Here is an 18,016-nt window from a genome sequence, read left to right as displayed (position 1 = left end):
TCGCTTTTTTTCAGAGTGTCTTTATGTACGGATTGGTCTTGTGGGGTTGTGCCCCGGATGTGCAAAGAGTGTTCTTACTACAGAAAAAGGCTATAAGAATTATATCAGGTGCAGCGTATTTGGAGCATTGCAGGCCATTAATTATAAAGGAAAAAGTTATGACAGTTTACAGTATGGTAGCTTTCAAACTCCTACTTCAAGTAAAGAAGGATATAGGATCATATAGATGCAGAGTTGACATCCACAGCCATAATACACGAAATAAGACAAAAATAGATGTACCTTACACAAGACTGAAAAAAGTATTAACTAGTCCTAATCATTTATCCTTGAAACTTTTTAATATTCTGCCAGACTCAGCCAGAAACTTGCCTTTAACAGTATTCCGACAAAAACTTGAAAACCTTCTCTTACAGTTCCCACTATACTCGCTTTCTCATTTCCTCCAGCTGCCAGTAGAGAATCATTTTTTGGAAAACATACGTGATAGTACTCTGAAGTATTTTATATTTTTATGTGTTTATATTTAAATGATACATTATGTACGTTGGATTATTTTATTCTTGATATTATTGTTTTATTGACATATATGGAGGAAACCTTAAATAGAGGTTTCCAATAGTATTGTTTGGGTCCTGAATGGAATGAAACTTTTATTCTATTATTCTGTTATTTTATTATGATGTATTTATAATGTATATTTTGACGTTTCCGATAGCATTGTTTGTATGCACTAAAGGAATAAAAATCATTCTTATTCTTATTCTTATATTCCTCAAAATCAAAGTAAAGTGTTGTTTATCTCAAACAGCCATTTCTTAGTTCCCTTGCAGAAAAGGTTCTGAGGGTTCTCAGTTTTTTCAGCATGGCAAAGAGTTTAACGGGGGTTTACCTCAGGGTTTGATTCTTGGACTCACTCTTTTCAACATACCGGTATTCATCAATGACTTGCCCTGAAATGTGGATGGTAAATTGGTATTATACGCAGATGACAGCCTTAAAGGTTTATCATGGATATTTTCTATCACATAAAATTTTGCATTTTGTTGTGGGGTTCGGGTGAAAATTACCATTACATAAGTTTTATAATGCAAAAGAGTTCTTGTAGGTGAGGATCCTACTTCCTCTTGTAAGCCCATATTTAGACGACTCCAACTTCTTACGGTTCCATCAATTTACTTCCTTGAAGTAGTTACATTTTTTGTTCATAGGAATAGAAGCTTTTTTAACGCAAACAGCTTCAGTCACTCAGCTCAAACTCGAGGAGACGATTCATCTCTGTTCCAGTTGCCGATTCACAGACTTTTAGAGAAAGAATCGTATTATGCTGTACTTGAGTGTTTTAATTGCATCCCAGAGGAAATCAGGCTGTGTGGGATCTATAGAATGTTTTTAAATTGACAAAGATACTGGTTGAGGTATGTCCATATATCATTGACGAGTGCTACAATGCATTTATGCTGACAAGCTGCATGCCACTTGAGCTCCGATCAAAATATGTGGCTTGACGCAGCAAATAATAATATATAGCTTAGGACAGCAGATCGCTCTCTGCGTGGCCGGGTCCTCAGTGTTTGAATTTTGTGGAAAATAACATAAACTCAAATTAAGGTATTCGGAAATGGAAACCTTTCATGTTGCTTCAGTTTTGTAGTGCAAACTGCAGTCTAAAACCAACATTTCCAAAAAAAAACCAACTTCAAGGTTAGAGCTCATCCTATTACTTCACAGGATACTTATTGTCTATTATAGTTGAACTCTCTTATGTTACTATTATTCATCTTTATCTCTTATATGCTTCTTTGTTGAACTTGTTAACCAAATCATGTAATATAAATAAAATTAATCTCTAATATTGTAATTCTTTATATTATTGTAATTAATCAATTGTATCGAATGTGCTGCAGGATACAATGGCGAAACGCAATACAGTCATAGGAACACCGTTTTGGATGGCGCCAGAAGTTATTCAAGAAATAGGCTATGATTGTGTAGCGGATATGTGGAGTTTAGGTAAATTAGCTTCCTCACTGATTACATCCCAATAAAAATGCTGATGTAGTTGAAATTAATTTGAATAAGTTTATTATGTTGAAATATAGATAAGAATATTCAATAAAATTGAATAATTATAATCTCATGAATGATTTTAATCTCAAACAATCAATTCAAGAAAAAATTGATGATATTATTTTTGGGTGTCTGATTATTTTTGGGATATTATAATAATCATTCTTGGAATTCTTTACCACTGAATCTGGCTATGTCCATAGCGTCATTACAACAATTGAATTGACTATTTCCTCATAGAAAAGAGTTTCCTCATAGAATTGAGCATTTCATAAATTTGTGTTTGATGTAATGTTGTCGAATTGATTTGTTTTGATAATTTTTTTAGAGTATACAGCTAAAGTTTATCAAGTTAATGATTTGATAACTTTATCGATGAAGAATATTTGTGTTCAACAGTTACAAACCTAAAGATTGAGAAAATGTCAACCTCAATGATTGAGTTGAAAATTGCTTCAATAGTTAGTAGCGTTTTCCTCATAATTATGCCATACAGTGCAATAAAATTTAATGTAAAAATTATGTTTACCATCCAGCTTAATCTAGTCCATCTACAGATTGGTGACTTGAATAATATGTAACATTTTGCACTTGTGATCGTTTTGAAGGAATTACGGCATTGGAAATGGCTGAAGGGAAACCTCCATACGGTGACATTCATCCTATGCGAGCCATATTCATGATACCTACCAAACCTCCGCCGTCTTTCAGAGAGCCTGACCAGTGGTCTCCGGAGTTCATCGATTTTGTTAGTAGGTGTTTAGTCAAAAACCCCGAGGAAAGAGCGACTGCTACCGAAATGTTGAGACACGAATTTATTGGTGAGCAGGAATATGAATTCAGGTTCTGTTGTTGTAATTTCCGTTTGTAGAAGTTGGTGTAAATTTTCAGCTCAAATTCTCATGTTGAATTTGACATTTCGAAAATTTGGAATTGTTTATTTCTGGTGCTATTTATCTTCTACATACAGTAAATAATAGTGAGTGTGGGATTTTTGGCGAAAAATTTCCTTTGAATACTTTCATAAATGTTATTTAGATTTCAAAATGTTTCAGTTTTCATTTTGCAGTTCAACTGTTTGATTATTCGAACTCATTCAATTTTTGGAAATGAAACAGGTTCTAGCAAAAGCAATCCTGTTGTGCCATTCCAATAATATTATTGTAATCAAATAAAATGCAAGTTTGCATTACACATACAATTGAGCAATGGTCTTTTCAAAACATCAATTAACATTCACAAACATTAAACATAATAATTCAACATTGAATTCTACTCAAAAATCAATTGAAATAATATTATTTTAATCAATTTATCCAAAACTTATAAATTATATAATTTGTGAACTTTGAATGTGTCTGTGGATGTGATAGATTTGTGGTGATACATCGTTTGAACATGCGATTTCCACATGAAATTAGTCAAATTGTTTTAAATTCCAGGAAATGCTAAACAACCAAGTATTCTTAGTCAAATGATTGCTGAAGCTAGAGAAATCAGAGAAAACCAAAGCTGTAGGACGAACGCATCAAGTGCTTTGAAGCAATCGCACGGTGATAGTGTAAGTAATCAAATTATCTCCATCTGATGAACTCCGCTATTTTTCCATTTTAGTTTAAAAATGAAAATGCTTCAAGTAAGTTATTACTTTTTTTACTAAGTTATTATTAATTTGTTATTTTTCAACTAACAAATTAAGAAGCCCTGAAGAAATACGTTTTTAAAAAAGTTCATGTTTATTTGATCAAGCCCATGATAAACAACGTGTAATGATTATTGGTGTTATCAATGCCTTTTTCGTTGTGTTCTGCCTTGATGACCAGTATTCCATTATTATGACTAATAATATTTGGATTGTTATTGATATAGAGCATTATTCACTGGTTTGATTAATTATCTAATATTATATTTTAAGTCGTTCCCTTATATAAGTCGTTCCCTTTGAAGAGAGATTATATTTAAATACTTCACCCATCAAATATCGTTCAATTGCACAACTTATTTCAATCAAAAATTTTGATGTTGAGTAAAAAGAAGTGCGTGTTTTTGTGCTCGAATAGGATGAAGAGGATGGCGTCGATAGCAAGACGATGAAACAGTTTGCCTGTGATAGAACGCTGATTGCTGACCGAACCCTTGTGCCCGACCGGTCCAATACCTTAGCTGAAGAACTTGGCACCATGGTCATTAATAGTGATCCAGAAGATGAATCCACCATGAAAAGTAATTTGTTCGATTCTATGTTTCTTCCATCCAAAAACTTGATAATAATGAGAGATAGTGCTAATATTAGTATAATTATTCAGCCCAAACCTTGAAGTAATAATTCCCATCCTAAAAATTTTCAAACAGTGCTGATATTGGCCCATATGAATAAAGTTGAGCATTTGCTTATACTTTTAAAATATGGAGCATTTGCTTCATTTTCTATGAATAAACGTAAGCAAAACCTTTTGCTCAAAATTGTATGAATAAACTAGAGTATTTGCTCAACTTTTGAAGCAAATGCTTCAAAAAAGGTGAGTCTAGTCTAGAGCAGCTTATCACCTTTTGCTCATAGTAAAATGACTCAACTAATTTGTATGAGGAAGAGGAAACTATACCAGATACGATCACAACCAATAGTTGAGAACTATAAAACTCTTTTTAGATTCAACCATGATATATATCACCATTATCCCTACAAAAGAATAAATACAAAAGATATGAAGATAGCCCATCACAAAATAGGAAATAGGCATTTAAGAAGATGAGAGTGTAGACGATTATAAGAAGGCTATTAATATTATAAGAATATGCTGAAGATTATTATAGAGATGACATTTTTTCACGCTATTATTTTAAAATTCTAAACTCAACTAACCTAAAACTCTATTCATAAATAGAAAACAGAGCAGACGACGCAAACACAAGTGGTGCACCCTACTTGCATATTTAGCGCTTCTGTGAGCTATAAAAACAAAGTAAGGCTACAAAAGCGAATCAGCTGATGAAAAATCTTTAGAATACGTGAGCATTTGCTCCAGTGTTAAGGAGCATAAGGTAAGAGTATAAGGTAAAGCTTATTCATATAAAAATGAGCAAATGCTTTTGCTTCTACCTTTTGCTCATGAGCAAAACCTTATGCTGCATGCTCTTGCTCATGAGCATTTGCTCTGGTTTTATTCATATGGGCCATTATTATGTTTTAGCATTAACGTTGAATGCGGCACTGCGTACCGCTAGCGTGTACTAATGTTACTATAAGTTAGTCACAAATTATTTGTTTCTCATTATTTTGGTGTCTAAAGGTGCGAATAGTTTTACGCGCCGCGAACACAAGCAGTTCACTCTTAATCAACTGATGCTTTTATATATCTTATGTTTTTTTTCACTTTCCTTGCCCTATTACCATATGTAAGGAAGGTATTGCTTTCCAAAAAAATTAAAGTACCCTAATTTCATGTTTTCTATACGTTTCAAGGTCCTCTGAGTCCAAAAACATGATTTTCATGTATCTTATCGTTTCTGTACAATATCTTTAAATCTATAACTGTATTTGTACAGAAACGGTAAGATACAGATATAAAAAGCTTGGCATCAGCTGATTAAAAGTGAATTGCTCGTGTTCGCGTCGCGTAAATCTGTATGCACCTTTATACATCGGAAATCTATATATTTATACTGTTCACATTTGATACATGTATCTAGCTGTTATCAATTTGAGTTTCTTTATAGGATTTGGGCCTTGGCATACAAGAATGGTAGTCTTTGAGATAATAATACAATCTTGGTCATGGAAATTATTATAATAAGTTAGAAATCGTATTTATAAAAGCTTGTATCAGGTTTTGGGGGGAATCAATGTATATCGCACTACATACATACCTACTTAATACAGAGTCGGTGAAAAGTCCGAGAACGGCTTAATATCTCATTCACAAAAGTAATTTGACGGTGAGTGTGATTGGGGATCCTACTAAAATTGAAAATACTACTTCACTATGACCTTAAAAATCTGGAACGCCATTTTGGATCACCAATTTGAATATAACTTTATTTTTTTTTAAGTAGGAAGGTGGTCATGCGATACATTATTTCAATACGGAATTTCAAGACTAAATGAATGGCGGAAACCGCACATCGAAATCTCAAACCGTTTCGAAGAGATTCACATTATTAATCAATACCATGTAAATCAAAAATGCAATAAATAAGTGGTATTTATTAATAATGCCAATATCTTGGAAACGGTTTGAGATATCGATGTGCGGTTTCCGCCATTTTCATTTAGTCTTGAAATTCAGTATTGAAATCATGTATCGCATGACCACCTTCCTATTTAAAAAAATAAAGTTACATTCTTCAGAATGGTTGATACCGCTAGAACAATATTTGTTGGATCTTAGTGACTTTTTTAAATGGTGCTTATTTTTTACAGGACACGATACAGGCCCTGGTGAACCTGGAAAGAAGTATCGACCTCTTTTTCTGGACCACTTTGATAAGAAGGAGGCTGAAGACTATAAGGTAAAGAGTTTGGAACGATTCTCTATCATTAACCAGCTAGGGTGTAGAGGAAAAAATTGAAATAAATCCAGATACATGATCCTAGGATATATGATCCTAAGCGGAGATCACCGCAAATATTAGTCCGAATGTCCACATCAATCAACTACTCATTAAGATTTCGGACAGGTTTGACAAAATTCGGAAAGATGGTAGAATGTTTTGAAATTTTTTCATGTTAGCATCACCTTTCAAAAAAGACATTTCTACTAAAAAGGCTCAATATCTAAGATCCCCTCTGTCTTTGGAGCATGAAACACAATCTATTTTTTTTAAATAAAATGAAATCGAGAAGATGTAACTATCGGAAATAAAATCCGTATCTGGATGTGTCAAGAATAATATGGTTTGCTTCAGGCATTAATTTTCAAAAATTCATTGAAAATGATTTCTTCTATGTACTTACTAAAATTGCCACTGTAGTTCTATAGTTATACTATTAAAATCATCTGATAAATAAATTAATAGATCATTCATAACAATTTGATAACTATAATTCTGTTCTCTGTTGGAAATTTCGGCTACAAATCTTGAAAGAAATCTGCTTGAGAAGTCCCATATTCAGTAGAAAGCGACTATAGATTATGTATTGGAGAAATATACTTCTGAACTCTTTTAAATCAGTTGAATTTTCTTTTTGAACAGGATGATCAAATACCAGTATCTTCAGTAGCAAATATTAGTCATACACCATCTGTACAGAATAATGTGGGAAATCAAGTAAGTAGGACTCGTAGTATTCCTACTTTGTTCACTTTACTTTTGATTCTGTAAAGCTATTGTCGATTATTTGAGTAGCATTTGTCTCTGGGCTGTTAGTTGTTTTTTTAATGAAATACACAGGAGGGGCCTACTGGAGTAGAGCAAAGTAACAAAAGGTTCAAAAGTATCTGTGCTGACAAAAGTATCATGTATCTGCTACAATTTAATTTTCAGAGTTTTCTGCTTTCATTCTTTCATCATATCATTATCATCAAGTCATTCACAATTTCGTGATTACAAGTGGTCAAAACTGCCATCCACTAACATTGCCATAAATAGTGAAAAATTACCATCTGTACAGAATAATGTGGCAAATAGCCATGTTTATAATCTTTCCATGACTTCATTAACACCAGTCATCTTCAACACCCACAATTCATTGTAATGGGCATCACAATGCTCTCGTTTATCAACAATGACTTCCAGTCTCCTGATTATTAAGTTATTTGATTGAAATGATACATTATGATTCTAAACTTACAAAAATATTATGATTCTAAACTTACATTATGATTTTCAACTTGAATCAAAATTACATTTTCGTCGCGTTGTATGGTTTCCATATGCTTATTCGCTAAGTAACTCAATCGGAGGAGAATCTTTCCATACTCTGACAGTCTCCTAAACATTAGGTAAACCATTTCTTATCATTAACCTTCCGGTAGTCGCCCCCTACTCAATCACACGAGCAGTCGCATGTTGTATTTTGTACAACATCCCATTTTCCAAGTGTTATGTACTCTACTGTCAAAACATATTAATTAATTGTATAATTACTTTTTCCATCTTCTTGGATTATTTTACGCCTATGAACATTTTTTTTTATTTATTGTAATTTGACTGCAATCTAACACTTTGGTTAATGAACAGTTCAATTCTAGCTTAAATTAATACGTTTAAGTTTGACATTAAAGGGGTATTCACTCCTTCACAGTCTAAGTGAGCAATGCCCATGCACTGTTTCTTTCAGAATCACTCTCACTACATTTAAACGAGATCTGTAGGCTTCTTCCTTTTCAGTCTTCTCACTGTATTAGAGTTGTCAATGAGGTGTAGAGCTTGGATGTTCTGATGATTATAAACCTATGAACATTTGGATGATTACCATTTCATAGCCCAATAAGGTACATCAAGCAAAGCCAACAATTTATTCTATGTTATTGGTTCGTTTAAAGTCCCCGTATACAGTCTTTCCCTATCTTATGCACAGTGCGACTTATGCACTGTCGCGACTAAATGGCACCTAAAGACTGAGCCATTGCTCGGTTTATACTGAAACTCAGTGGAGTGATGGGGTGAAAGTTTTGGTATGCATAGGTGACTCGTTCACTGACACCACCCCATTAAATAATTTTGTGCAGCAAAAAAACTGACACCGTTGTACTTTTTACAACAGCGCGACTGCCGGAAGGATAAAAAGTTTAAAATCCAAATCTCAATACGAGAGCGAATTCTCATCATAAATAAGTGTTACAATATTGTGAGTGCCTCTTTCCCAGTGAGAGCACTATTTTAAATCAATATTGACTGTGAATCAAGTGAGGTGAGGTGGATACCCAACTTGCATTTACGTGAGTCTGGGTATCTAAAATAGAATAGTTCGGCCTCAGCTGCAGTTTTCAGGTGACTGATAGACCTTGATAAACCCTTGATAATACTGGTCAGATTTAGTCGCAATTTATTGAGTGACTGGAAAATTAAGAACAAAAGAAGCCTTTACAAGGGATATAGCTTGTAGTTTGCAAAAGCCATCCTTGTGTGATATAATGGAATTTGCAAATAAAGTTTAGAATCATAATGATTCTGAATGAAGAATTCAGGATCGTAAAATATGACCAAATATTTCCAATCTTTGTCATTATTTCAATCATGACATATCATCTCATTACCCACTCACAAGTGAAAGCTTATGTGGACATCATCCAGCAAAAACATCTCTTTCCTTGAATGAAAGAAACTCCGACCGCCTATTGTTCTGCTTGGGCTCTTCTCATGGGAACACGAATAACTTTCAGCTAGCTCAACCTGTATAGTATTTTTTGCGTTTAATTTTATTTGGGCATGCTTTTGTTGGGCCCGAGCAGAGGTCGCCCGGAATCAGCGCCGCCGAGCAGCAGAGGATGATGGCCGCCATTTCGGGAAGTGCGCTGCGACCGCCTCCGCCACCGCCCCCGCAACCGCAGCCGCCTCCACCCCCGCCGCACCCGGCGCTCATCCCCACCCGAGAAAATCCGCCTGTTTTCCCCTCCGCATTTATTGAGGGCGACTTTGAATTTGTGAGTGATGGTCTGATGCAGTCATCCAACCTTACTAACCGCTAGAACTGGTTTGCGGTCATCCATCCTTAGTAACCGATAAATTGCACTTCCCCAAACGGGCTTACTGGTTTTATTTTGGTTTATTCTACTCTATACTGGTTATGGACTTATTGAACCATCCAACCTTATCAACCAATATAATCCATTCCCTAAATATTTTCATGATTTGCAGTGATTCAAACATTCAACCTCACAAACCGATACAATTGCTCTGCTACCAATATTGGTTTCAATATTGGTTTAAACGATCTGGAGATACTAATGATTGAGTTAGCAGTGGTTTGCCTAATTTGACAATCGATCAAATTGATTTCCTGCCAACCTAAACAAGGCAGTAAACTATTTTGGGTAGTTTTCGCCTCTTCGATCCAAATCAATAAGTTGAAATGAAATAAATATATATTATCCAGTACCCTTGAATATTTCATCAGTGCTTAACGTGTTTAAACTCATGTAAACCTTTTCAAATGTCACAGCTCTCATGTCTTTCATTTAAAAATAGCTCTCATGAATTGAAACATTTTATGCACCAATAAATTATTGAATGACACCGATATTTTTATTTATTTCAACTTATGAATTTGAATTGAAATGGCAAAAAATACTCAGTGTAGGTATTGCATAGATTGGCAGGAAGTTGAGTATCAACTTAAAATACCTTATATACATTCAAGTTGAGGATCAACTTGAAGTACCATTTTATATTTTTCTTTCATTATTGCCTTTTTTATAAAACTATTCGTTACCTGGCTGCTAAATGGCAAACATGAGATTTTTATGAAGTTTTTTAGATATTTTATGGCAAACATACGAATTTTCCATACCGGTAGAATAGAACGTTACCTAACAGTTTGCAATTCTTCAATTTTCCAGCCTTACTAACCGATAAATGTGGACTTCACCCAATGGTTTTACTGTTTTGCACCAAATCAAATTTACTTCTAAAAGGTAGAATTGAAATTTCACTAATGGATTTATTGGTTTGTAATGATTCAACAATCAAACTCAACTAACCTATACAATCGAAAGGAGTATCCTCTAACGTTTGTAATTGCTCTCACTATATCAATTCTGTGATGGAATGTGATGGAACTTCCCTTAACGGATTTAATGGTTTTCAGTGACTCAAAACATCCAACATTACTAAGCCATTGAACTACACTTGACTGTTTTATTAGTTTGTAATGATTCAACCATTCATTTGATACAATTGAACTTTCTACTTTCTATAGCGGATCAATTATTTTGCCGTGATCCAACAATTCAACCTTACTAACCGTTACAATTGGAATATTTTATTGGGTTGCTGCTAAGATTCCACTATACTCACTAAGCATTATTTTATAGTACTGAGCATCTTATAACTGTTCACTGGACTGCAGTTATTCAATAAACCAATCTCACCAACTGATACAATTGTCTAACGATTATATTTGTTATCAGTTATTCAATCAACCAACCAACCTTGCTAACCGAACAATTAAATTTCCCATAACAGTTCTATCAACCAACCAACCAACCTTACTAACCAATACAATTAAACTTTCTCTATCATGTGTTTTAGTTCTCAGTGATTTAGTTATTAATCTAACAGGTAGAATGTGAAGTGCAGCGATTCAATAATATAGTAGAACCTCAATAACCTGAACGAACTGGGACCAAGGCTAGTCCAAGTTGATGAAAACCCATTTAACTGTAGGGCTATACTAGAAATAAACTTAGTTACTTAGCAAAACAATCAAAAGTCTTGATTCACACTATTTTTTTCACTCATAAATAATTAATTTCATTGTTTGCATACTATCAATATAATATTGATTTCATTATCCACATAGTATTAGCTGAATTACATACAATTATTTCATAGAGATATAACTGTTTCTGTGCCTAAATTTTCCCAATTAAGCAGAATCCGGTGTAATGAGGTTATACTTTACTAAACTATGAATAGAACTTCACCGAATGATAATTCGCCGTTTTTTAACAATAGTAACAAAAGAATGGTATTTTAGCTGAACCTTAAATCCCAATTAAACCTTATTACCAATCCCTATTAAATCCCAATTAAACCTTATTACCAATAGCATTGAACTTCCCTCAACTTTTGCATTAACTAGAGTGTGTATCCAAATTAACTTTCAGATTGATTTTTTATAAATTGCAGTGGCTTAATCCTGCGCAAATTAACTTTACCTATAAACTCTGCACCTATGTATAAACTTGTAATGTCTTCCTTTCTCGGCAATATTCAATCAACTGTCTTATGCAATTAACAGCTTGGAGTTTGTAGTACAACTAACTTAACTTGTATTATGTGTTTGTGTGAGCGTTATTGTAGAATAGCTGCTTTCTCTATGCTTTTTGTTTCAGGAAATTATTATTTCCAACCTTACGTCGCATGTAGTTATTTTTACTAGTTTGTATACTGTGTCTCAATTGAAGTTTATATTATTAATGCATAAATTAGTTCCTATCAAGACGATTAACATTTTGGTGAGGGCTACTCTTATTTATCTGCAAATTAAAAAATCATTGTACTCTTTTTTATATTTTTATTCACATTCAACATATTAATACCAGTTTCAAGTTTTAAAAAGGTACTATGATTTTTTGAGGGAGATTGGATGGATATAGTGAGATGGCGTGGGATGCGAGAGACGGCTTGAGCTGTAAATTGAACTCGCGATATATATATACTTGATTTTTTTGTTTCCAGATTAGTACCTACTTTGAAATGTGCACTTCATTTGTAAATTTGTTCTCGTAAAAGTTTATTTACTGTTGTCTATGATGTTGCTTTCGCTCTTTTTCCCAACTCAATCTCAATTTATATGAAAAAGTATTTTGCTCAACCATTCCTTATATATTTTGACAATCTGCCGTGAAAAATCTGCTAAAACTATCCTAAATTTCGTAATTTGCAGAAACTATCATTTGGTATTTCACCCACGGTTAGCTCCCTCAGTTATTCTTTCCATCATTGTGATGATTGTTGAAATTGTTTCTGATTTCCACAGCTAAAGTTCTTGAGCTATGATGAGCTTCAGAGTCGTATGTCCAGTTTAGACTCGGAAATGGAGCGAGAAATCGATGAACTTGAGAAACTGAAAACTTGACCTACTGAAATCCTAAAGAATTTAAAATAGGCCTAAAACCACACTCGGTAAATTAATAATCTATAAGAAAAATGTCATGTTTATCAGTATAGTAATTCAGACTTGATGATGCGTCATTCGTGAATTTCCTATCCCGTACGTGTATTAGCCAATTCTTTTACTTATTATATTATAGATCACAAATCATAGTACAGTATACAAAAATATGTTTTACCCTTGTAATTTATACCAGTTGCGAAGCACGGGTTTCACCTGCTCGTTATTAAAGGTGCGTACAGATTTACGCGCCGCGAACATGAGCAATTCACTTATAATCAGCTGATGCCAAGTTTTTTATTTTTGTATCTTACCGTCTCTGTAAAAATACAGACATAGTCAGCTGATGAAAAGTGAATTGCTCATGTTCGCGGCGCGTATATCTGTACGAACCTTTATATTATAAAATATTTATCAGGAGGTGAAAACAATTGACTATTTAATTTTGCCCACTAACCTCAACCTAAAGCACCAAGATTTGCTTGCTTTGTTCAAATTTACCGTCTTGATATAATTATTGTTCAATAAGTACCGTACTTGATATAACAGTTAACTTGAAGCAGTAATGATGGAGTTATCAAAAATCCGCGGGTAGACCAATAATATTCTTAGTTTGAAATAGATGAACTGTTTCAGATGGTTATCCATGAGATGTTACCGCCTTCACCGAACACCGTATCACCTCAGCACAATCATCTCTGTTATTCGCTGTATATAATAATGATAATAGTATTTTTAAGTGTTACGATTTAAGACTGGTTAACTCGTGTTAGCTTCTTTATTTTAAGAACTTGACAGGGACTCTAGATAATTTAGTTTCTCATTTATTCAAATGTTTAAGATCGTATTGTATTAGATCAAGTCAAAAGTCTAGTGATTCGAGGATTATTTTCCTTTCCGCCATATTATTCTTATGAGGTTCAAAATTTGTTAGCTTGGTGTGTACTTATAGGTAAGCTCCATAGCACGTTTACACTTGTGTCCTGTGAATTTATGCCATTAAAGTATTTATGTTTCAAATAGTTATTCGAGTAAATACATATTTTGTCACGATTTAATTATTAACATCATAATCATCAATCAAGTAATGACTAGATTATATCCAAAATACATATTTGTCCCTTATGAGAATTGTATAATTAGAGATGATTACCAATTTAATTTTTAACTCACAGTATTTCTTCAAACAAATTGTCAAATTTCACTCGTCTTCCTAATCGGTAGTTACAATAAGTATTCTCATAATTAACTATACTAGAGAATCAACTTTTACTAGACTCATGAAAAAATAATAAACATTAGTAGCTTAGTTAAATATTTGTTTGGTATTAACTTGATTTGCATACAACGAAAATATACTTCTTAAGAACTCTTTTTAAGAACAGTTGAACATTATATTCTTATGACAACGCGTGTGATCGTTGGTTAAAATTAGATTCATAGCTCGTGCTATCGTTTAAATATTGCGTGTGATTAAATACTTCTCAAAATAATAAGTTTCATTTCGTGAATGTAATTGTTTTTAAAAATAAGTGATTTCTAGTCAGAAAATGAGCATTTAATGCAAGAAATGTAAAACAATAATATCTACAGAAGTAGAAACTAATACAATTATGTTGTATTGATGCTAAATTTAGTAATTTAATCATTTTTTTCGATTCTTGACCATCTAATACCAAATCTTAATAAAGTTATATGAAATAGAGAGTTCTAACATGCATTCAATGAAACCATTTTAGTTCTAATAATTACATTAAATAAACATATCCACTTGGAATAAAGTTTTTTCTTGCCTATGAATTAAATAATTCTTTTGCCATATTCAAATGATTTTTGATTACCCCAAAAAATGAGTGGAAAGTTATTGAATAATTTAATTGGTTAAGTTATACGAGTGTAAACGATTCAATTGTTATTGAAACAAATTTTCAAAAGTTGAAAATTTATCTAAGAAAAAAATGAAACTCCAATGTGTAAAATGTACATATTATGCATTAAATTATCATTTTTATGTAAAATATGAATTACGATTAAAAACTAGGTATTTTTGATTCGCTAGTACAATTGCAATATGAATTTCACAGTTGTAATTTTTTATAAACTCAATGTGGATCAGTTGATTGAATAACTTGTATGTAATATTATGTGCAATCAATTTCGGTTATATTTTTGTTACTTAATTTATTATGTGTGTATCGTTATGGTTTTCAATTTATGCACTGTGCATAGCATTTCACTAAATTTTATCTTACTATATGATTGTGCTTTCTATAGTGACAACTGTTTTGATATTTGAATTTATATAGCGTAGTTTTGTTATAGAACATAATCAAAGCAATAATTTTTATCTATGAATCAAAATGGAAACCTCGATAAAGTCCACTGTATTTTTTCGACAAATCAAAATAAGTACCGGTATAGCCTGTACATACTTCGAGATTTGTAGAGTTCTTTATGTATGCAAAATTACCTTTAAAATAATCACAGGCAAATAATCATTAGCTATAATATTCGTAATTTTATACATTAAAAGAGTAACATATATTGAATTTATTATTATCATACCAATCAATAGATTCTGGCTGCTTGCGCGTCGATAAAAGTAGCTGAATCATGTATACCTCCAAAGTGTAATATTTTCAAATAGGATATATAAGAATGAATCATCATTGATATTTAAAAATGGATAAAGCAAGTATAACATATTTTCAACCCTATAAATATAACTATTTTCACAGTATGAACTTAATACTAATTTATTATTTGAACTCAACTTTTGCCTAGTTGTTTTCATTTTATAAATAAAAATGAAGAGATAAACTATTTTATAAAATTGTCAACTATATTCTCATTGATATACTGTATTACAGTTCTATTGTGACAATAAATTATCAATATGGATTGATCAAATGTATGCCAGTATCTCAAAACTCAAGCTTGAATAATATTATCCAGTTCGAATAGATTGTCTTCTATTTTCAATACTAGAAATTTCTCTAAGGGCCGTTTGCACAGTATAGATTGCTAAAGTCGATTAAGTTAATCGAGTTTAAGTTAATCTGAAAGTTTAAACTTGAATAGGTTTTCTCAGTGCATTTACTAATCCAGCTTAATTTAAACTAGTTTAGCTTTAAGTAGGTAATAGAATGTCATCGTTTATAATATCAGGAAGGTTGATTTTTACAGAAAATTTGTTATTTGTTTACAAACTATCAGTAAATTGAGGTTATGTAGCTACTATTTCCTTGTTCAAAATCCACAGAGCACAGAGCTGTAAGCTGTACAGTAATAAAAGTGAAAATTGATCAAGAAATTCTTCAAAAAATGATTAAATGCCATATTACTATTAAATACAAACTTATATTTAGTAGGCACCAAAAAATATATTCTAGAATGTTTTTAAAAAAGCGATTTTGTTACGCTTAAATCTACTACGGTCTTCCTAGTTTATTAGAAATCTCTCGAAAGCAAAATATCTCAAATATGTGTTATTAAAAATATGTTTCCTAATCAAAGACCACTGTTAAAAATTGTCTTATTTTCTATCAAGTGGTTTATTTAATCAAATACTGGATTGGCAGTTGCTTTACTCAAGCAAAACCGTTAAGAAAATTCTCTATCATCCCAGAAATTTAAATCATTCGTTTTTGCCCAATTTTTCTGTTTTAAAATTTCTTCACAGTCATCTTTATCAATCGCATTAAAAACTTCTATCAATTCCTCCATTATAATTATTTGTACATTCAAATAATGATTTACTATAACTTGAATATTATTATTGTCTACAGAAGCATTAAAAACAACCGTCGAAAAATAATTTATTATCAGCTGTTTTCCCATCAAATATTTACAAATGTCAAGTTGATCCAAATTATTTGGTTTAAACCTCCTGCTTTGAAGGTTTAAACTTTCTCAGAGTTTAAACTGATACTGTGCAAACGGAATTTTAGTTTAAACCAAAAAAAAATCCAGATTTGGTTTAAGCTTTAGCTTAAACTTACACTGTGCAAACGGCCCTAAGAATATCAATTTGTTTCAAAACATTACGGTATTATTTCAATTGAATAGACTTTTCTTATCATTACATTTTAATTATAGATTTGAGTATTTTACTCAATAATTTGGTAATAACTGCTTTGGTAGTACATATCAGTAGTAAAATCACTTCACTTGCATGGACTACTTTATTAAAATTAATAAAAACAATGTAAAAACATGAAGTACCCTTTTAATTGAAACATTTCAAACAACTAGTTTCGGCCTACTTTGGTCTACTTAGTTTAATTTAAACTTGAAAATGGCCAAAGTAGGCCGAAACTAGTTGTTTGAAATGTTTCAATTAAAAGGGTACTTCATGTTTTTACATTGTTTTTATTAATTATAACAGTAGCATTAAGATGGATTCGGAGGCAAGATCTCATATGCATAATATTGAAGTTACAATACACTCGAACATTACCAGTTGTCAACTAAAACGTGTGGTTCCATCTTATTTTGAATCATATAGAATATTAGAAAATCTGTCAACAAGTAAAATATTTTATTTACTGAAATGTATTTTTTAATCAAAAACTGAGGTCGTTTTGTTAGAAAACAACCCATTTTCATGATTAAACAAATTTCTTTGTCAGATTCCTTTTATTTACTGAAATGTATTTTTTAATCAAAAACTGAGGTCGTTTTGTTAGAAAACAACCCATTTTCATGATTAAACAAATTCCTTTGTCAGACCTGAATTGTGTACAAGTTTCAAATTTCATGATATGAAATTGATATTGATATTATTGTTAACTGTTGTTAAATTTGTATGTAATTACCTCTTTTACATTTAGGATGTGAATATTGTATATTTTTGCATACAGAAAGAATCTGATAATCAGGCACTATATTGTAAATAACCACTGCAGTTTCAGACCAGTAAACCGTGATTTTTATTTCAAATGGAATCCCAAACAAGGTACAAATGTTGTTTAGTAATTTTCCAGTTAATTTACAGTCACTTATCTTCATAAATTTCACAAGCATAAAACAAAGGTTTTACAAGCCTTAAATTATTCATTTGTTTGGGAAAACATCAAACAACCAAAAGAAATAGATGAATTACAGAGTAAGATTGACACACTAGAGTAGAATAATGATACAACTAGGAGGGACAAGCACGAGGCA

General features: G+C 32.1%; 1 protein-coding gene across 1 annotated transcript; it reads left to right on the top strand.

Moving 5' to 3' along the window:
• Positions 1 to 1,913: 1,913 nt before the first annotated feature.
• Positions 1,914 to 12,829, top strand: LOC111047170 (serine/threonine-protein kinase hippo). The gene is made up of 8 exons (XM_022332846.2): positions 1,914 to 2,013; positions 2,679 to 2,891; positions 3,513 to 3,631; positions 4,131 to 4,293; positions 6,491 to 6,579; positions 7,264 to 7,338; positions 9,465 to 9,656; positions 12,716 to 12,829. The coding sequence occupies exons 1-8, from the start codon at positions 1,914 to 1,916 to the stop codon at positions 12,812 to 12,814; spliced, it is 1,050 nt and encodes a 349-aa protein (XP_022188538.2). The 3' UTR covers positions 12,815 to 12,829.
• The last annotated feature ends 5,187 nt before the right edge of the window (positions 12,830 to 18,016 follow it).

This window comes from Nilaparvata lugens, unplaced genomic scaffold (genome assembly GCF_014356525.2).
Source record: "Nilaparvata lugens isolate BPH unplaced genomic scaffold, ASM1435652v1 scaffold2891, whole genome shotgun sequence".
In the NCBI taxonomy this organism is placed as follows: domain Eukaryota; kingdom Metazoa; phylum Arthropoda; class Insecta; order Hemiptera; family Delphacidae; genus Nilaparvata; species Nilaparvata lugens.
The sequence above is the reverse complement of the archived record's forward strand: the minus strand, read 5'-3'. Positions and strand labels throughout refer to the sequence as shown.